The following is a 22,030-nucleotide window of genomic DNA, read 5'->3' as shown; positions in this document are numbered from 1 at the left end:
ATTTTCATTAAGTCTCCAGGGGTCATAGCAGCCACTTAAATCCATCAAGCAGAAACCCAACATGCATAATAGAGTGTTTATTTCAATGCAACTATATATGCCAGCATTCTTAAAAGTCAAATGACTGCAAAGATTTACAATCCCAGCACAGAAGAATAACTCCAACACTTTTAGATGATTATTAAGGCCAAGAATTATTTAATCAATAAGGAAACCAACTGCAACAACTAAGAGCAAGTTGCAGTTTATGACTAAAGGACTGAGGTTATGTCTTTTACCTATACTTCCTCTCACCCCAAAACAGAAGGAAGCCATATACCCCAAACTTATTTTTAGCCAGAGTACTTTATTTTGCATAAAACATGTCTTTTCCAATAGCTGCTGAAATGTGGGCTGACGGAACTTACTTTCTGAAATTACTGAAAAAGTCTTAACAACTCAATTCCTGAAGTATAGGAGAAAATATCTGTATATTTTTATTATTTACAGATACTTATTTGTTGCTTTCATCCCTAAGTTGATACAATTTGGAATAAGAGTCAGATCTGCACGAGCAGCCCAGACATTAAGCCATTTGCTGCAGAGTATAATCTGCTTTCATTTTCTGTGCTCAACCTCACCTTGCTTTCATTTTATAGCAGTAAGGAAACATTGTAGTATGTGTCCTTTCAAACACAAATGCTCTGATCAGAGAAAGGGCAACCTGGGACTTTTCAAATTAAAGTATATTATGTAGGGAAATTGGAAATATCCACACTTCATAGGTATTTCTCCTTCAAGATTCTTCCTCTAGCTACAGTTGTTACAAATAACCATAAGTAAGTTCTTTCCTCTCCCGATTCCCCGCCCTTTCCCACCCCACCCCCACCCCCCCGGGTGATTTACATCGGAAAGCAGAGACTGGGAACTGGGCAGGAATGTGCTGGGTTTGGTGCTTTTTGAGAGAAAGGACTGGGAGCAGGCAAATTCCCTGCTTCATGCAAGCCAATGGTTTTCTAAAAAGAGCTCAACTATATTCGACTACTGGGGGGAAAAGACTCCCCAGGTTACTTCATGAAAGGAGTTAAATCCAGAACTGAAAAACAGAGAAGAAAAATAGTCTTAAAACAAGTATGATACTACTGTACAGAAACTATAGTTGAGCAGCACTAAATGATCTTCAATACACATTTGCTGCTCCTTTACAATGGTAGCTGGACAGGCTGCTTTGTGTTAGCTGCTCAGGAACCTGTTAGATGTACCTGACACATCATGACAGCTTTAAAAGGGTCAGTTCTGGTTTGACAGGCAGGGGAAACTCTCCTCAAAAAAATTAATAGAGCAACTACATATAAGAACAACTGTTTCACTGTTTCAGGTGTTAGTTCATGTGTATCATACACACACATTGTAGTGCCAAGTACCTATCATCTTATGTATAGTTTTTCTTATGCAAAGGCCTATAAGGTTACATTCAAATTATAAAACAAAACTTGTGCTGAACAAGAGTTTAAGTATACAGGAACTAGAAAGACCTGAACCATGTCACACAGTCTTAATTTTGTCCATTTTCCCACCAACAGGCTGTAGACTGTGCATCACTTCTTATATAAAGATAGAAATTTCTATAATTTATGCTGCAACATTAGATTTGCATTAGCTATAGAATTAGTTCTCATCAGTTTCTAAAATAATGGTGCTTAGAACCAGGCTAATGCATTTCAAAACAGTTTACCTTGCTCCAGAGTGGGAAGGCAGGACTTCTATTTACCCACAAGACAAAATGGAGTTTCAGAAATACTAAAAATTGATTTCATTTTTATTTCTTTAGTCTTCCCTCAAAATCTCAGTGTTTAAAATCAGATTTCAGTACTTGACATATTTAACATCCAACTGATAGTCCCAAGTATAAAGAAATATTGGAAGACTAGAACACTGTCTCTAAAACACACTGAAACAAATTCATCTACACGTTAGCAATTCACTTTACCTTGTTTTTTAAGAGAATGACAGGACTTAATACCCTCATTTCACCTTTTCTTTGCTTTACCCTTGGTTTCAATTACCACAGTCTCAAGATAGAAAAATTCTCCTCTGCACAATCCATATTCCCATTTCTGTAAGAATCAACATATCCCACACACAATAGCCTCCCCTCACTATACAGTCTTGGTTCATCTCTTCAGCATAAAGAAAATGCATAGCAAAGACACAGGAGTCAGTCTTGATTAAAGATACAATGCAGCAAGTACTGCTGAAGCCTCATCAGAAACACCATGAAGTCCATCAGGACCTTAGCAGCCTTGCTACACATGGACAGACTTCTGCCTTTTCACTTCTAAGTAGCTGCAAGCAAACCAATGGAAGGACCAAAAGTTATGCAGCAGTGAATCAGACACATTTTCATTATTAAAAACTTAGTATTCAAAACCCATATACCTCTATAACATAAAATATGTAACAGCACCAAAAGATTGCAAGTTTTATTACAGAATTTAACACTGTAGGAAAGACAAGGACATTTCAAATACTCTAAAACCTATCTATGACATCAGTGCAGTTGCATACAAATGCTACATTAATCTACTTTCCCCTTCTCCCAAACTAGTTGTGATATCAAAGTAAAAAACATTTTAGAAGGCATGCACTTGCAGAACTGAACTTGACTTTGACATTACCCTACCAGTTCTTATGGACTTTCTCTTTGGGGCTTGACATTGAGAAATTCCTCATTTCTTCCAAATTAAATTAAAAGAATAACCTTATCTGACCACCCTGCTTTAGTATGCTCTTCTCTACACCAACATATCTTGAAGTATGAGGGATTGCCCTACTGTTCCTTTTCTTTGCAACCATTTCAGCTATAGCCAAATGGATGAACAGGCAACTGATCCAAGCAGGCTTGTGTCCGAACTACAAGTCTGAAGTCTTGTCAAAGCCCCCATCTACCACACTGCTATATTAGATTTTAATTGTTTTTTAAACCAGTCAACTATGTCAACAATAGAAAAGAATTTGTATCTCTAAATAGAGTAGTGTTTCTTGGGAGGTTTCGAGGCTGCCTACATAAAAAAGTATTTTCAAGCTTAGAACACCTAGTTTTTATAGTAGAGCACTAGAAAATGTGATGTAGTAGACTGCATCCTCCCATTCATATAATGCTGGTGTTTCAGTCTTTCAATCTGTACTAAACATGCAGGAGAGATCCATGTCATGAAGCTACTGTACAGCTGCCTTTGAGTATTAAAATAGATTTTAGAATGAAATATTAATAATTACAAAAACCCCATACATTTTAACACATAGAAGCATGCAATCCAAGAATCAGCGGTCACAGTTAAATTTAACCAAAATCCACACTCCATTAGCAGCTGGAAGTCTTCCAGAAGCCGCCTGTGCCCTTGGCCATCTGCCAAGACCACTGATTGTGTTTTAAGTCTCTTGAAATTACAAGGATATATTCACATATGCCATTCTCCACTTTTGGCATTTACAATTTTCTTTTGCTGCATCTAAGAAGCAACTGTCTAACTCACCACCAATACATTTGCATTTTGCAGATGTATACAGTCAGACAATCAAATCTCACCTAAATTTCAGACATGTTTGGTATCTTTTGCAAAGCACTTGCTGGTGCTATCTACAAGTATACTACAGGCAGATATAAAAATTCTTGTCCAGAAACTTCAGTCAAGTCTTCTGCTCAGACATGACATGGACTAATGCTAGTTTTTACAATAGCATTGAACAGAAAATGCTGAAAGGAAAAGGATATGTTAAAATCAATCACAATAAACGTTTTTATGACATAACATCACAACGAGAGAAGCCTTCTCAGTCACGTAACAAGAAAGATGGGGGGTGTTAGATTTCCCATTAAATTTTGCACATGCATTCAGTCACAATTATCTCTGGAAGACCTTCAGATCATATTTTCCTGATCTAAGGTAAGAGAGAAAAATCAAGGTTATGGTGTAAAAAAAAAGAAAAAAAAAGGGGGTAGATAGCCATGAGTGAAACAACTCTTGCAGAAACAATTATAGAAAGGGAAGCAGAAAAAAAGCAAAACAAAAAAATCCCAAACACAACAGTGGTTCAGCAGCATGTTCAGAATACTCCAGAAGTATTTCATGCACATCCTACATGAAGTTAATTCAACTCAACTCTGAAGAGTCCTCAAGCCCACAGCAAGACCTGCCAGCATTAAAGAGCTAGAATATTTGCACAAAGTGGATGCATCGTAGCTCATGAATAGCCTAGAATATGGTATTGAAGACACATTAAGTACATAAGTACTGCCAGATACCAGGTTTGATGTAGGGAAGGCTAACAGCATAAGACAGTGAAAATACTCATTGTCAGTATAACTACTTCCAACTCAAAATCCTTCTGTACAACACAATGCAGCACTAGAGTGTTAATTTTGCTCATCATCATCTGACTTTAGCTCTGTTGGCCAGATCCAGCCTCCTACCCCTCTGGCATTTGATGGTCCTTTTGTTGAGCTCAGCTGGTGGAGAGCAACCCAGGCAGTACCCGCGGTCAGAGCAGCTCCAGCTGCGGGTTTCCAGCCTTTTGCTCACAGCTGAGCTGAATTACACAGTTTGCCACTTGGCAAGTGAGAACAGCTTCACTTCCTCTTCCCCTCTCTACCAAGCCCTCCGATCAGAAAGTAAGCTGATTCAGTCAATGAACCCAACAAAAATGAGAATACAATGCACGCCCAAGACACAGACTTTTTGTCAGATTCATCTCTGGTCTTTTTTAGCAAGCTGAATTGATGTACTGAACGATCAGACAAATACTAGAGCCAGCATAAACTGAAGTGTAGAAACAGGGCCTCTTTTTATTAAAACCACAGAGACAGTTGAGATAGGCTTCAGAGTTATCAATACCACAGTCAGTGCTGCTGATCTGCTCCAATCTGTAGTGATGGAACAGAGTTTAGTAGGAAGGCCACATAAGAGAAAATAAATAGGTTGCTCAGGGGAGAAACTACTTGAATTTATAGCATGTCTTACTCAAGTGGCAGAGAAATTATACTTGTGTCAGCCTCTGAACAAAGACAAAATAGTGTATTAGCAGTAGATTAAGTATTTTGGTTGGTTGTTTTGGGTTTTTGGCTTTTGGTTTTTTGTTTGTTTGTTCATTTTAATAAGCCAGTTAGCTACTGCATGTACCACTGCAGTGCACTGCAGCTACACAGAAAAATCCACATCCCTTCAAATAGTACTCTTACCTTTTTTGCCCATGTAAATATTATATCTGCCTGCTCAAGGCAGCTATAGAGTAGTACTTCTGTGAGAGTTTGCATGTGCAACCAATATGACTGAAGTTAAAACTGAAAAGAATGAAGTTAAGGAATAAGAGACACTAAACCAAACAGCTTGGTCCCATTTTGAAGGAGACAGATTCATTGCCCAGCTACTCCCTGCACCCTGCTGGGCAGTTCTGCCTACCCCTTTTGCACTGGCTCTCATACGTGTCACATCCCACCAGATACCAATTACTTAATCTCCTAAAAATATCTCCTCCTCCGCAAAAAGGTTCTTTTCCTGCTGAATTGCTAAGTTAAACAGCTTGGCCAAGGGCATGATACCAAGAGTAGCAAAAAAAGGAAGAAAAGAATAGGACCAACACCAACAATTCCTGCCGCTGAAAGGAAATAAAAGTGAAGTAACATCTAAAATTGAACCACAAGTTAAAAGTTATCCTTTCCAAGACTCCTACTGGGAATGTACAGTCCCATTCCCTAGAGACATGTAGATGCAAACAAGCTAATATAACATTACCTATCTGGCAAATTGTTATTCAGGGTAAGCATAAATTGTCCCTCAGGGGAAAGTTTTACTGAAACACAGCCCTAGAGTGGAAAGAGACAGAGCCATAGAAGCACAAGTGATGTACATTCCAAAATAGAATGGAAGAGACTCTAAGCATGGAAAAAAAGGATTCTATTTCTTTTCTGTAAAGAAGACTTTCCATAGTGTCACATAATGCCAGGAAGCAGATTAATTGAAAGAAGTACAATAATTTTCCTATTTCTTGACAAAGATGCAGGAGAACAGTTTGCTGAGATTTCTTTACCATTTAGAGGAAAACAGAAAAATCCACAGCATTAGAGACAGAATACTAAGAAGGATTAAGTCTAATACATCCATTTTTAGGTTCAGCAATAGACTTAGTCTTGGTGTGTCTCCCACTGTGACAAACAAGCATTTCCAAGATCCCCAAAAGCTATCATGGATGTGGACTGTCTGCATTACAAAATAGGGGTTTTTGTTTGGTTGGGGTTGGTTTTTTTGGGGGGAAGGGGGAGTTTGTTTTTGGGTTGTTTTTTTTTAATAAAATTTTATACAGACTTTACACCTTCATTTCCTTGACCCTTGAGCTGACTAACATTTGCTGCAAATACATCTGAAAAAGTGAAGACACTGGTATTTAAACTGTCAATGGAGTAATCAAATTTTACTGATTTTTTCATGACATAGAAAGTGCCATATTAAGTGTTAAGAGGGGTGGACCTAATTAGAGGAAACCCAATCAGATAATTTGATGTCTGTTGCTAGAGGACAAACTCAAGAATAAACTGTTTTATTAAATGCAAGTCTGAAGCAATTTCAGTTTTTCTTCTATTGCTCTGCCTCTTGATCATCACCAGAGTTGACCCTTTTCAAGTTTCAAAGTCACAGCACAGGGAGAGAAACAAATACAAGTTAGAAGAGGATTTGGTTCACATCTGGCTTAGGCCAAGACTCAGCCTTTCCTCTGCAGCAAGAAACCCCACAACTCAAATTCCACATTTGCTGTCCTGCTCAGTAACTGGTCCTACCAATGCTTAAAGAGGTCATGAGGAAAATGAACTCATTTTGCTAATTAAACAAGAACAACTCATGTCCCATCCCTATCCTCTCTCTGCTGTTCCCTCTTCACCTCCAGCCAGGTTTGGCTTTGCACAAGACACAGCTGATCCTGGTGACAACACAGACACACTGGCACTGCTGGCAGAACACAAGGTTTTAGGCAGGACCTCCCCACTGCACTGCCATTCCACCACATTTGCCCACTCTTGCTTGGCCAGAAATCAGAGAAACAACTCTGTCCCAAAACATGTAATACCTCAAGTGAAATTCTCCTCTGATGTAGGATACACCCTCTTCCCCTTTCAAACAGAGATAAGGAAGATGAAAAGTCAGTTTTACAACTCTGGAAATCTTCAGGCCATTAGACTGCAGCTTTACTGGCTTCAGGTTAGTTATTTCATGCTTCCTGACCCTAAGTACCCCTGAGAGGGGAAAAAAAAGTGCTAATAAATAATTGAAAAACTTCATTTGTAATTCACCATGGAAAGTTAACAAGATTAATTAAACACCTTCAGTTTCACAGCATTGGTGCTAAGTGACAAGGAAAATGCCACTTATGTAAAAGATTATATGCACACTGGAAGTAGTTAATATTTCTAATAAAGCAATGCAAGCATTCTGCAGTCATAGCCTGGATCAGTATGATTAATAAAATTGTTGAGAGTTTCCACTGGCTGATAGCTTAACTCAGCTTTGAAGCAATCTTGCACCTTTTTTTTTTTTCATTCAAACTACTGCAGGCAATTATCCTTCCAAAACTTCAGATAAAAACTTTATCGTGTTCCAAAACACAATAAGCAACTCTATCTAATCAGTCACCTTGTATACTTTCAAGAGCAGATTTTACTGCCCATAACCTGGGCCAACGTGAGTCAGAGCAGTGCTCTGGGCTGGATTTGTTTGACTGCATTTCTACCACTCTCTCATTTCATGTGCCTTCCCAAGCAGCTGCAAAACTGTCTGCTCACAGAGGGAGCTGGGAAACCGGTAGCCAGTGCAACAGTGAATCCTGCACTTTCCTCGAATTACTTAAGCAAATATGTGTAAACACACTGGAGCTCAAGGCTTTAGAAAACTATCCACAAAGAGATAGGTTAATCAGGCAGAAGAATCAACTGTTTTGTCCTGGAAGATACAGTACAAATCAACAATAGCAATGGCTTGACTAGTCTGTTTCTAAAAAATAAATATTAAACAAAAAATCACAAGCTCCCCTCAGTTATGCAGTGGCAGTGCTATGACTCACTGCACACTGTTTATTCTGTGTTCAAGGAGTCTAATAGCTGAGCATTTTTGTTCCTGGTTTGCCAGGCTTGTTAAAAACAACAACAGTCTCTGAAGCCTTAGTTTGGAAGAGCCATTATGGCAAAATTAATTCAGCATCAAATGGAGCAGGTGGGACTGGACACTTCTGCCCATCCTACCTCAAGCTTAAGCCATTAGATGCACATGAAGACTTGGCTAATATCAGAAGTTTTGTCAGGCACGGATGTTTTTTAAGAAGTGATTAAGAAATTCAGCACAAATTGTAGAGATTACTGTATGGTACAGCTGCATCAACAACAATACTGTAACAAGGTTTAGCATTCCTCAAGTAAATAGATTTCAACACCCAAGAGCTCATTATCATGAACTAAGTACTCTACACAGTTACAGCCCACAGATTTATAATTAAAATATTGGGCACAACAAGCACATGAGGAGAGGGGAAAAAAAATGACCACCCAGACAACTACTATTAGCCCATACTGCATTCTGGTACAGAAAAAATGGAGCACATCAGAATCACAGAGCAAAGCTTCAGATATACTCTCCAGTATCCGAAAAGCTGAGTTATTTCCATTCCTCAGCAAAGCTGGGTGTCAAGGGAGGTGATGTTCACAGAACACTTCAAATCCTCTTTCCCCCTTGACTTCCCCCCCCCCCCCCCCCCTTTTTTTTTTGAGGAACAGCTATTAAGACAGACAATCCAGCTTTCTTTTGGTTTTGCTCATCAAGAGGCTAACAGTCAAACTACAAGTCTGAAGAACAAGCAACCTGAAATATTAGTTATGTATTGATATATGACAAATCTCCTGGCTGATATATTCAGTTCAGAGAGGGGTCCCATGGCACAACAAATAAAGCAAGCAGGCTGCTTGAGGTTAAGGTGTTACTTCCCACCAACCTCATTACAAGAATGTCTATGCCCTTGGCCAGCTCAGCTACCAAAAGTAACACACATTGCTTTAAACCATCATATTTTCATCCTAAAGAACCACACACTCCCTTAAACTAATTTTTTAATTGTTTTTATACAATTGGTAGCCATGTTTTTGAGCTAAACACTCACTCATAGCAACACCTACTTAGGTGACTGAATTACTATCTGCCAGCTAGCTGTATTTCTACACCACTCAGCTCCCTCCATTCTTAATAAAATTAATTTCAGAAATTTTGTTCAGCAATATGCTTCCACAAGAATAGTACAGTATCCTGTGACAAAGCCAAACAATACGAATGTTTTCCTGCCTGAGTAACTCTTGAGTAGATAGATGAGCATTTTTACATGGTAAGTAACATAAGGATGGGACAGCAGCACAAGGACATCCTCTAAACTACAAGTCATTACATAGGTTTTACTGCAAAAGGGCTAGAAACTTGGCTTTTCAGGAAAGAAATTTCTCTGCATTTCAAAGGGCATTTATAATGGTGTGGACAAGGGGTCAGGCCCATCACTGCATATTAGTTGTCAAGAACAAGCCCATACAAAAGAATCACCATCATTCATATCCCAATGGACCCTCTTAGTCTTTCAGGTGATCAACATATCACACAGGAGGAATCACTGCTTTCAAGCTCTTCCTGTAAATTCTGAGGTGCTCAGCCTTTAATTGTGAAGTAAACCACGTTCAACCAGAAAACCTTAGAAAGACACAGAAAAATGAAAAAGTTGATGACTTCGATATGAAAGCCCAGGACATTTTCATCAACAAGATGTGAATATTAAATCCTACCAAATTACTCCTTCCAATGAGAAACTTGCAACACACATCCTCTGAAAGATTCAGCAAGGACACAATAATGTATAAAAAGCAATTAGCTTGAAAAGCAAACTAAAAACACCACTACCAACCAATTGCTCTTTGTGGGTAAAAAGACTCCTGAGAAGTGGTATTGGAACATGTGGTAGAAAAGGAAAAAAAAATCTACCCCACACCAAGCAAGAAAAATGCATAGAGCACTAGCAAGATTCAAGATACACAGGATTTCAATACTGCTTTGCTTTGATGTACTGCAACAGAACAAGCTGAGAAGGGATGAGGAGTGCAGGATTCTGTGAGCCCAGAGATATCTGAACCCTATTAACATCCCTGAGCCAAAACAGCCCAAAGGACATTGCTCACTGAAATAAAATTACCAGCTCCAATTGCCCACAGCTGTAGGTACGAAAGAGAAAGCAGCATTGTTGAATAAGATGAAGCACAAAATAACAGCTGGAGAATCTGCTACATCAGGAACTCCCTCCATCCATAGAAATGGGCAAGAGGTTCTGATAACAGTGGCTGCAGGGCTTTTTGCCCCTGAGCAGGTACACCTGTTTGTAAACAAGCACTAAGAGTTTTGATTCTGTAAATTAGTTTTACCACTTGTCTTCTGTGGGCTGGGTGAAAGCTTTTCTTGTTTGTCTAGTCCTATCCACTGTGCAAGCACAGGAAAAAGCTGGTTTACATATCACTGACTGCAAATGAAGCATGAGTTGGGCTGAAAACTCACAGATCTGACAATTCTGCTTAACACCCAAAAGAATAATTATGACAGAAAATTTCTCTTTAGTCCTCAATACCCTTATTATCACCAGTGAGAGGAAAAACAAAGAGCAGCAAGGACACCCTGGTTTGCATCAGCCCCAAGATGCTGCACAAGAGAGTGGTGCTGAGCTGCAGCACCTCGCCAAGCATCTGACTCTGCTTCCCAGTGAGTCATTTCTGAGCCTCCAACTGCAACTTTGTGGTGACTAAAGAGGAGGATGTTGGGTATGGGCTTTCCAGTGAAGTCAGCTTGTTTCAGACTGCTATTTTTCCCGGAAAGACAACCAGCACTTTTGAATAGCCAGCTGAGACAGAATGGGTTGATAAGTAATTTCACTTCAAGGACTTACTGTAAAAAAACCCATTTATTTCAAGTAGAAGCCTTTAAATATCACTACTTGGATCAAACAGTCTCAGATATGTACTTCATGGATAAAGAACTAATTTGCACACCACCTTTAAAACTGGAGTTGTACATCTTTTATATAGGCTGTCTGAGTAAATCTGAAAAAGATCACATTATATTTCTTTCCGGATTGGAAAAGGTAGGAAAAAAACATAGGAATAGAATAGTACATGACAAGTACAAACTCCAGAGAAATAAAATATACTCAAATAAAGAGGCAAAGATTTTAAAACTACTACCCTGAATTTTTGTGTTTGTGCTAATGCTCTCTGGACACTGAAGCTATAAGTAACCTTGTCTATCACTAGACCTTTATTAAAAACAAACAAAACAATACACACAAAAAACCAAACCCAAAACTTCAAAACCTAAACCAGAAAGACATTCCTTACTCAACTGCCTTCTGAATTTTTGTTATTTTGAAATTTTGCTTTCCAGTGCAGGCTCTAAGCTTAAAATACAGAAAATTAGAAAAACTGGAACAGGAAGCTCAGAGATTAGCAACTTTGCTTTTTGTTATGTCAGTCTTTTGATTTTTGCTCAGCTCCATACAACTATAGCAGATTTGCATGCTGTAAATTTTGTACTTCAGAGTATTTCTACCTGAGCTCCTCTAGAAGGTTTTCTGTTACAAACATCCGGAACCCAGCCCACAAAGAGGGCCACACCACACAGTAACCACCAGTAAATACTCTTTACTACAAGCAACTTGCACAGCTGAGAGAAAAATTAAAAACTATACCAAACTAATAGAAACACAGACAGCAAGTCCAACATCAGAAACAGATGGACCAAAAAATGGTTTTGGTACTTCAATGGTCTAACAAAGGTCTGAAAAGCATCAGGCAGTATGATCAAAGCAAACTAAACTCCACAAAACAGCTTTAAGTCTACTTTGCAACAGGACACTCCAGAGATGAAGGGCATTATTTCAGAACCATTCTTTTAATAACACCTATTGAGGCTTGGCACCACAAGCTAATCAGAGATTGCTCAGCATCAGTTTGGTGGAAGAAAATTGTTAAGCTGTTTTCTTTTGACTGGTCTTAGGCTAACCAAGGTGGTATTTTCCTCACTCCCAATAAACGGTGACTGCTATTGCCACAGGCTTGGCACCCTGCAAGAGAACATTTAAGATTGGATTCACAAGAATTGCTATTATTTAGAAGGTCTTGCAAATACTGGCATTTACCTCTAAAAGCAAATTCAAAAATCTCAGCCCCTCAGAAGCCTTCACAACTTCTCTGAAGACAATTACTCTCTACCCAGATGGACAAATTATGTGGTTAAATGGTTCAGCATGTTCCAAAGACCAGGACTGAAAATATGATCAGAAACCGACAGGAACACATTTCCATGTCCTAGAAAATACACAACTACTTCAAAAGGTTAAAATAACTGAGAAAGGTCTCCATGTTTAAAGTGCAGAATCCACAATGAGAGCTTTCTACTCAAGTTTTTTTTACTATGGACTACTGGAGTCACAGTGTGACTCCAGGCTACCAGTTATGAAGTTGAACTGTAGACAGGAGATCACTGGTCAGTCAAAGAGTACACGTTAAAGCTATCAGAGGCCCTTCCACTGTCCCAAGCAAACACAAAAGCTCATCTTAAAGTACACATACATCAGTCTCTTCCCTCCACTCTCCCTGGAGTGTGCTTGCAGCTCCTCTGGCCTGGGACTAACATTTGTGGACATGGCCTGTTGTGGTATCAAACCCCTGCCCTATTCACTCTTCTGCATTGATTTTGCCTCCAATGCATCTCCCCAAATGAACTTAACACAGGATCAGATCAGTGCCAGAGAGCAACAACAAGTCCAGCAGCCCCAGTTTTACAAATACCAAAGCAAGCTAATGGCTGTGGTTTAATTCACCTTATGCTAAGTAACCATCCTAACCTTATGGTAGCTTAAGCTGGCATTTTCTTACAGAGCAGTTGTTTTGCCCCATCTTTTCTGTTCCTGCACCAATTCTGCATTCTTTGTGCTGGCACATTGTGAGTGTGGCAGGACAATGAACTCCAGTGAATTACAGTCCACCTGAAAATTCCTCAAAATGATTTATGTTTGCTAGATTATTGCTTTGGAGCTCAGTAATTACTGATCTGGAAAACAAATAGGGCTGAACTTGTTAACCAGGAAGACTGGAATGGCAGAGCCCCAGTTGATAAAATGAGACACAAGAGCACCAGAGCTGTGAGAGACGAAACAGCGTACAACTGAGACATCAAGAGGGAGACTGGGAAAAGTGAAAGATTAAATGAGTTAGCTCAAGCAGCTGCAAGGTAGTTCTGGAAGTCTCAGCCTCACCAAGGAGATCCACAGACCTTCTAATAATGCCACATAAGGGAATGAGATTTTTTCATTTTTTTCTTACAATCGAAAGGGATCATGCATATACTCACAGCTGTGTTAAGAATATTAAGGTTGCCTTGGGAACTTACCATGCACACAAAAGAGTTGGATTAGACTAATTACCTTGCCTCAGTACACAAGGTAGCTGTTCACAAAGTCTGATGAAAAATAAGTACTCTAAAAGGTGTACGGCCATTAAGTATTTCTACTGCAAACTATTCAACCCCTCTCTTTGAAGATAAAGCTAATGTTTTCTTTTCAGTTTGTGACATCCATCACTACAGCATTCAGCTACTTCAAACAATTTCCACAACACCCTTATTAAGCAATCTATCAACACAAAACTAATGAAGTTATTATAGAACAGCTCAGACCCTATAAGGAAGGATCATAAGACAGATGTTCACATAACAAGCCACATACAAGAAGTTACCATCTCAACAATTCAAAGCTAACCCATTTCACCACATATTAGGATGCAGACTGTGAAAACTAACACGGTTTATCATTGCCAACCCATAAGCAAGGCAGCAATTTCTTAGACTGCTTCAGCTGTTTTGCTAAGTGCAAACATGTCTCTTACCAACAGTGAAAATGAGGAAATTAGGACTTCTGTTAGACCGCTAAATAGTAAGCATCAAATACAAAAAGTGGTAAAAAAACATGTAAAGTGTCCTTGGGAGTACAACTAAAATAATGATTTCATACTGAAGTCAGAACTTAAAAGTCAGGAAAACATGAAGATGAACATGTACTTCTTTCAAGCCTTTAAAACTTTGTAGTTCAACAACAAATAGGACTAACCTTTCAACAAGTCAAGATATCTGTAAGCCAACATGACTACAACTGTAATTGAGCACACAGCTCTGGCCAAATTACACGAAAGATGTGTAAATAATAGGTAGTTTCACCTTCCTCAAAAGCTGTCATGAAGGAGCACAGTGTACAGCTAGCCCATGGAACCCTATGGCACATGATGTTTTCAAGGAAGAGCAGAAAAAAAAGCATTGTACAGCAGGAACTGCAGGATGGGGTGAGTCAGTTATATTAAATAAATTTTGTCACCCTGAAACTACAGGAGGAAAATAAACATCTTCCAGGCTCTGGCCAATAAGCATAATGCAAGTGTCTGCTTTAATGAGCAAGGAATTCAAAAATAATCCCCTTAGAGACTCTTTCTTAAGGCATCTGGTGCAGGATACTCAAATAAGATGACTAAGTTGACTCATCAAAACAAATCTGTGCCACCTGTTTGCCTTGCTGAATATCATCCAGCCCTCCCTGCTGGGGTCAATGAAATTCAGTTTCAAAAACCTACAGGCAAAACAAATCCTCTAGCCTTTGCTGCACCTTATTCTGCAGAGTGGAAGAAACTACAGAAAGCAGCTTTGAAACTGCTGTCAGAGCTTTTCTCATAGCTCTTCCCATCTCATCCCTAGAAGCTATTGTATGTGTCCCTTTCAGAAGTTCAGAGAAGGACATGAAATATCACTCACATTGGTATTTCATGAAGTGATGTTTACTACCTTTAACTGAACCATAATAAATAATTTGTATTTTTACCAGTCCATCTACTCAGTTGCAAAAGCAGTATCAAATTCATTTCTGCAGTACAGAGCTTGACACCCAAAAAAGAAGCAAATTTTCAATAAATAGCTCTTCCTGTTCTACTTCCTTCTATATATAAATATCTGGGCTGAGTGCCCAGATGACTTCATTTTAAAATAGTTTTAATTGCTTTATTATCTGCTCTGCTGTAATCAATGCTTTTTAATACATTGTTTCTTCCTGCTTCTTAGAAAGAGCCTTCTCCCCTGTAGTCTACCATCACCACTACTAGACAATTACTAAGGTTTGGTTTTTTTTTCCAAGCTCAGTGTTACAAATCTCGAGTTAACAACCGAGATCAGTAACTTTAGTTTTACTTTGTCTCATTTTGAAAAGCCACTTAGAGCACACATGCAGTATTTATGGTCGGCATTAAATACAAAAACAAGCAACACAGCTGAACAGGTAACTGCTGAGTAGCCCTCTTTGTCTCAAGAGCTTCCAACAAAGCTGCTGTGCTGACAGCCAACCAACGTCCCGAGTCAACATATCATCATTTAAGAGTATGTTGACACATGGACCCAGAAGCTATCAATTCCTGTAAGGTATGAAGATGTATTATTGCTTGTTGTAAGTGATGAGGGTTTGTTTTTGTGGACCAACACCACCACCCCCAAAGAAACTGATCATAAACATAAGTCAGCAGGTTTTATTCCAGAGCACATAACCTAGCTTTTAATTATTTTAGGCTTCATCTTCAGAAAGATCTAATAAATAAGCACCTTTTCCTTAATACAAAGTGTTTCAAAATACAAAGTATTGACCTACCTAGCCTTTTTCCCAAGAACTAAGACATTTGAGTTACTCCATAAACAAAAAGGGCACACACTTGCCTAGCAAGCTCTCCAGTGCCACGTTAAAATATAAGGACAAGTATGAATAAGTGAGCTATTTATATATTTGTCTGGATAAGAGTATGTAGCAGGAAGGACAGGTATACTAGGTAAGAAAAAAAACCCAAAACAAACAACTGAGAACTGACAAGAACACAGACGTTTTACAGCTTTCTGCAGAGCTACAGAAGCTTTCCTAACATGATCAAATATATCCTAACACGTATGAGGGAGAAAGAAAGATGCTTTTTTCCCCTCCTCGCTTTTAACCACAACAGTGAATGAATCCAGGGGTTGCCCAGGCCAGTAGAAGAGGCTCAGGGCTCTCACTCTCATTACTGGTGGTGTTCCAGTTTCGTTAAAAAGACCAAGCCAGATTACAGCTGAGTGTGCAACAGCATCAGGCTCACAGTGCTGCATGGGAGCAAATGAAGGAGGTCATAGAGTTTATTATCTGTTGAATTTTTCACCCGTGGAACACACGCCCTTTGTGAAATATGCTGGAGGGGAAAAAAAAGTCATTTGATTCATGTATTCTTATTGTTCTGCTTGCTTATTAGGCAGCAAGTGCCACTGAAAAGTCAGGCAGTGCTAAATTTTTAGATCAGCTTGTAATCATCCAAGAAACAGATGGCGATTACAGATTCCAGAGGCTGGGGAGGGGAGGGTGGTGGTGTTTGGTTTTGGTTGCAGGTTGTTTTGTTGTTTGTTTGGGGTTTTTTTGTTTGTTTCTGTTTTGTTTTAAATTTGTACAGTATGCTCAATAACTTCAGTAGGCATTCATTCTCCTCTCCTAAATATATTTAATTTAATGGTTGACACAGCAGGTGAGGCCTCCAATAGTCCATTCTTTCATTCAAAATTAGTTACAAAAATAATCAATTTTCTTCCATCTTTGAGGGTGATATTTTATGGACCACCTAAGCCAAGTTCCCTACAAATTCCCAGCTTTCCTAACAAGCTTCCAATAAAAGTAGAGAACCAAGCCTAGTGACAGCAGATTCATCATCCTTGTGCCTGGGACAATCATCATAGGCTGCAAAAAGCACAGAATGCCTGTCTTTCTTTTTTGGCACAGAAAACAAGGAGGGAGAGTTACTTCCAAAAGCATTAGGCAAAAAGTTACATGCCCACAGTTACTGGAAATTCAGCAGCAGTAACAATATGGAGGTAAGAAGTAGGATGTTATGTACCTCGAGTTGTAAATGAAGTATTATTCAAATTGTGTTAACTACCTAAAAATATAGCTTCAAGTCATACTAACAACAGTTTAAGTATTTGCTTCAGTAGCACAGGATAAAAGACAGATAAAATCAATATGTAATGATGCAGATGCCTGCAAGATCCAAGTGCACCTACAATTAGTCTTCACTGCAAAGCATTGGTGTTATAATCTCATCTGCAGAATGGGACACAGTTGCTTTCCCTTTCACTTAGAAATTTTCATTCAACAGCTTAGTTCAACATAGAGAAACAAATTTAAATCTCTGAATGTGAGCATATATTTTCTTTCTGGGTATATGTTTACATGTTTTCCCCTCACATGACCTTCTAAGTTATTACTGAATTTGACTGCACTACCAAATAGGATTTTGAATTTTAAGTACTTCTCTGCTTCCACCTAAGCAACAACCAAGATCAGCAAATCAATTTGCTTACAGCTTCTTGGATGGGGGGGGAAGGAGGGGGAGAGAATTTATAAGAACCTTGGGCTACAGACACCTCCCTCCCATTAAGATTTCACACCTTTGCTGTAAGCCTTCTGCTTGATTACATCAATGCCTGAGATCTCCCTTTCTAGAGTCATGTTTCATCCTCAGGCAGGAAGCTGAAACAATTCTTCTAACTTCTTTACATCGAGGTTCTTCACCCATTCAATTTAAAAAAACAAAACCAAAAACCAACCAAACAAAAAACAAATCAAAAGAACAACAAGAAAAGCAGAAAATCCTCCAAAGCTCAACTATTAAGCATAGTAGTATTTTGGAGCTGTGATTAAAAAGTTAAAAGGCCTGCAGAAAAATCTGCTATTCTCTTATCTTTACTAACTGCTTTCTTACAGTACATATTGCATCCTGTCAGAGATGCGGAAACTGCATCTCAGCTTCACTGTTTCAATACATCCTTATGCCCTAAGCCTGTAAGCTTCAGTGACTGCTAACATCTCATTAATTGATATGAGCCACACTGGAAGTAGCCTTAAGTAAAATTTTTCAAAAGACTAGTATATTCTAAGTTTATTTAATTACTATCATAATGAACTATAATCTATGCTCATTTCCTAGTCTTTTCCTTATGGATTTCTGTTTATTCTGATGAGAAATTTAAGGATCCTTAACTCCTGCTCTTAATGAATCCACAGACATAATTTGTATTTCTCCCATGAGAAACTCTCATTTGCGATAACTGAGTCCAGCCACACTGAACACACTTTCATTTGCTGGACAGTGCCACATCAAGACTTACAAACTGACAGGGTAAGCATCTAACAGAGGAGCCTGCAACACTTCAATGCAGTGTTCTTAGCCAAGAGATGTCTTAGATTCAGACACATCAAATTAGCTTATATTATGCTCCCTCATTAAGAGGGATTTTGGTTCCGTGGAAGCCAGAAGTATTATTCATTATCATATCCTGCAGCAGGGTAAATAAATGAAAGAGTACCTCCAAGATACTCATGCCTACAACCATCATCTTCATTTGAAGCTGCATTTCTCAGACCCTGTTGTATTGGCGAGTTTGCTCTTTGAGCCCCTCCTAATGAAAGGATCTTACTTTACAATTTTAAATTGTATGGGCATTAACCAGTATGCTTCTTTATTACATTTTCTAAAAAGAACAGCTACGTATGCCACAGTACGTGGCCACAGGAGTTATGCATGGTGTTGTGCTTGTCACTATTGACTTACTGTTTGTACTGGAGAGGTCTTTCCTCTGAAAGTACAAACACATGCAGTAAGGAGCTGTGGCAACAGGAAGACCTCAGTTCTTGTGAGAGATCTCCCAATCTCCCCAGGGAGACTCCCGACAGCTAGCACACTGCCACTGAGTAGAAAGAACTCTCTCACCCTGTAATTATCAGCTTGCTTGCTTTCATTGAAGAGGCCTGCTTGGGAATTTTTCTATAAGTAATGCTAGCCACTAAAAAAGGAATGAAAGAAACTCACATCGTAAAGACTAACCCTGGCAAACAGCGTATCACACACTTCCATGGTTGGAGATCTTTTTGCTCTGTAGATAAATATCTGGTTTCTTATCAGCTCAGGGCATAGGATTTCTCTGCTTACAACTGACCTACAGAAAACTTGAAATCCTTTGTCACCATTTCCTAAGGACTCAGAGGACTATCTTTCTTCAGCAGACTATTTAACCTCGCTAGAGCTTCCTCTGTGTCACCTATTCCTTATTGGTACACAGGGTTAAAGCATTTCCCCTAGACCATCACTTCAGGAACTGTGCTGTTTCACACAGATCTAACAGCACTTGTCTTGATGCTCAGACTCCAGGCTTGGGGCAAGAATTACAGAAATGTATACAAGGGTAAAAACTCACAGGATATGGATGTGTAGGAAACAAAAGGAATACTGAGTTAATACTTCAGACTGCTCTGTTTCATGACCTTGTTGCAAAATTTGTAGTCTAACCTCGAACTGCACACTGACAGTTATTCTTAGGTTTTCTGTAGCAACAAGAAACAACAATGTAAACCCAACATTTGGATGTACAGATTTTGCACCACCAAGAGAGGGGGGAAGTTTTTGTCCTAACTGCTCCAATGCCCGAAATTAGTTGATCTTTGGGCTCTACACTTTTAACCTGCCCATGTCAGCTATTTAAAGATGTAAAGCTGCGACTTGAGCCTCATAATGCCCAAACCATGTGACATCTTTACCAGGCTCCTAACTTCAACGCTTACCAGCAGCAGTCCAACGTTACTGCACCCAGTATAGGGACTCTTTTGAAGGCAGAGCAGCCCATCATCCGCAGGGTGATATAGCACTCCGCAAATGTTGCAATTCTGCTGCTTTACCACATCAACACCGGCCCTCCTCCCCTCCCCCAAGCGCACAAAACCGTCAAGAGACACTTGCTTAAGCAAACTGCTCGGAAGACGGCAAAAACTTCTCTAGTTAAACGCGAATAGCCGGGGTTTGGGTTTTTTCACCGCAGTACATTTATGCAACGCCCGCCCGCGGGTGGCGGCTCCGGCGGCAGTCCCGTCCCCTCACCGGCACCCCCCTGCCGCTGCTACCCGAGCGGCGCCGCGGGTCGATGGGACGCGGCGGGCACCCGGCGGCAGACCCGCATCGCCCCCGCCCCGACAGCGCTCCGCAGCCTCTCCCGGCGCCCCCCGCCCGCACCCATCGCTCTCGGGGAGGCGCTCCCGGGCCCCCGCCGGGGCTGAGGGCGACAACCGGCAGGCGGTTCCCGGTGGCGCGTGCCTCCCCGGTGCCGCCCGCTCCCCCTCCTTCTTTCCTCGCAGCCCGCGGGGGGGCGATGCCCCGGTAGGGAGGGCGGGCGGACGGCCAGCGGGTTGAGCCGCGGCGCTTACCGAGTGGTTGACCCCCCACATGAGGACGCTGAGCAGCGGGTCGCTGGCCCGGAACAACTTCACTTTTTGCGCCACGAAGTGCTTTTTCTTGGTCTTGGTTTTACTCGCCATGACGGGCACGATGCTGCTGGGGGCCGCCATGGCGCTGCCGACGGCGGAGGGGAAGCGGCGGGAGGACGGCAGAGAAAAGAGGGGGCGAGTCGGCGCCGCGGCCGCGGCCCCGGAGGCGGGCGGGCGAGGGGGCGGACGACGACGGCAGCGGCAGCAGCGAGCTGGCAGCCGCGGGATGCCGCGCGCATCCCGGCCTGGCCGCCGGTGCCGCGCGCTGAAATGGCTCTGCTCGCGCACCGCGGCCCCGCCCCCGCCACCCCCCCCCTTCGCCCTCCTCCTCCCGCCGCGGGGGAGCCGCCGCCCGCCACGCACCGCGCCGCGCCCAGAGCCCCGCCCCCCTTCCCCCCCTCCCGGCGCGGGAACGCCGCGGAGTTTCGGTTCCTGCCGCCCCACTGCGCATGCCCAGCACCGCCGCCACGCCCCCGCCTCGGGCTCGCGCCTGCGCCGCCAGCGCTACGGGGGAGCGGGGCGGTCATAGTGGCCCTGGGGGTGCGGAGGGGAGAGACGGGAGGAGGGGGAAGGCGGCGAGGAGGGAGCTGCACCCGCTGAGGTGTGAGGGGACTTTGGAAGGGAACCCCGGAAAGGCTCCCGGGGTTCTCGTCCCCTCCCCAGTTCCCCGTTGCCCACCCACGCAGTCATCTCCGAGTCTCTGGGGAGATGAAACCTCTGGAAGTGAGAAGGATTCCCTAGGGCAGGACTTGGCCATCTGCTGCTGACCTTGCACCGCTCTGTGAGCAGGGCGGTTCGCCTCAGCTGGTAGACGGCAAACACAAAACTCTAGTCTCCTACAGAAGTGTTGCACTCCCATAAACTGCACTTTCCAGCTCATACTGACAGCAAAATAATAGAAAATGTTTCTTAGCTGCCTCTGTGGCCACAGAGGATGTGGTCAGTGATAGATGACATCCTTCAAAAGCATGTCTGCCCCACTCAGAAAATTGTACACAGCAAACACTTTGCCACGGTGTAATGAGGAACCCTAATGATAACAGCAGTCACTGTTCAGGGTCAATACACACAGATAGCACAAACCATACATCTTCTGTGCATCTACAGTAAGTCATTTATCATCTTCTGTATCATAGAAACTGACCTTCCTGCTGTGGGTCTTGATTTGTTCCTCAACTGATCATTCAGCAAGGTGATCAGATCCTTAGGGAAAAGCGTGGGCAGGGCTGCTCCATGAAGGTGGACAAACCAGAAGCTTAGGGTCGACCCAGCCCGAGCCCCAGCAATGGGGTCTAGTCCCACAGGCTCCATGCACAGTCCCTGTCCCAGGGAAGCTGAGGTGTGAACCAGGTCCATCTAGGAAGGCACAACATAGACACAGGGTCCATCCAGGAGACAGGGACAGAAACAGGACAGCAGACAAGCTACCTACCAGAACACACTGCTGGAGTCAGGTACACCTACAACATAGCTCAGGCAAAGACCTAAACCAAGCCCTCTCTGAGCTTAAACGGAGGTCCTGGGCAGAGGGTTCTCCCAGGTGAGGCTGTTCAAGGCAACTGAGGTCAATAGCTGAGCTCAG

At 41.5% G+C, this 22,030-nt stretch overlaps 1 protein-coding gene across 2 annotated transcripts in view; it reads right to left on the bottom strand.

Annotated features, from left to right (window-relative positions):
- The window catches only part of PIP4K2A (phosphatidylinositol-5-phosphate 4-kinase type 2 alpha), a 105,646-nt gene extending 84,895 nt beyond the window's left edge, over positions 1–20,751 (bottom strand). Inside the window, exon 1 of one of the 2 annotated variants that reach the window (XM_030446011.1) lies at positions 20,389–20,751. In XM_030446011.1, the coding sequence (XP_030301871.1) occupies positions 20,389–20,529 (141 nt within the window). In that variant the 5' untranslated portion in view covers positions 20,530–20,751. The remainder of the gene's footprint in view (positions 1–20,388) is intronic. The other variant, XM_030446012.1, reaches the window with a different exon arrangement.
- Positions 20,752–22,030: the final 1,279 nt, after the last annotated feature.

Source organism: Calypte anna, chromosome 2, assembly GCF_003957555.1.
Source record: "Calypte anna isolate BGI_N300 chromosome 2, bCalAnn1_v1.p, whole genome shotgun sequence".
Taxonomy (NCBI): domain Eukaryota; kingdom Metazoa; phylum Chordata; class Aves; order Apodiformes; family Trochilidae; genus Calypte; species Calypte anna.
The sequence above is the reverse complement of the archived record's forward strand: the minus strand, read 5'-3'. Positions and strand labels throughout refer to the sequence as shown.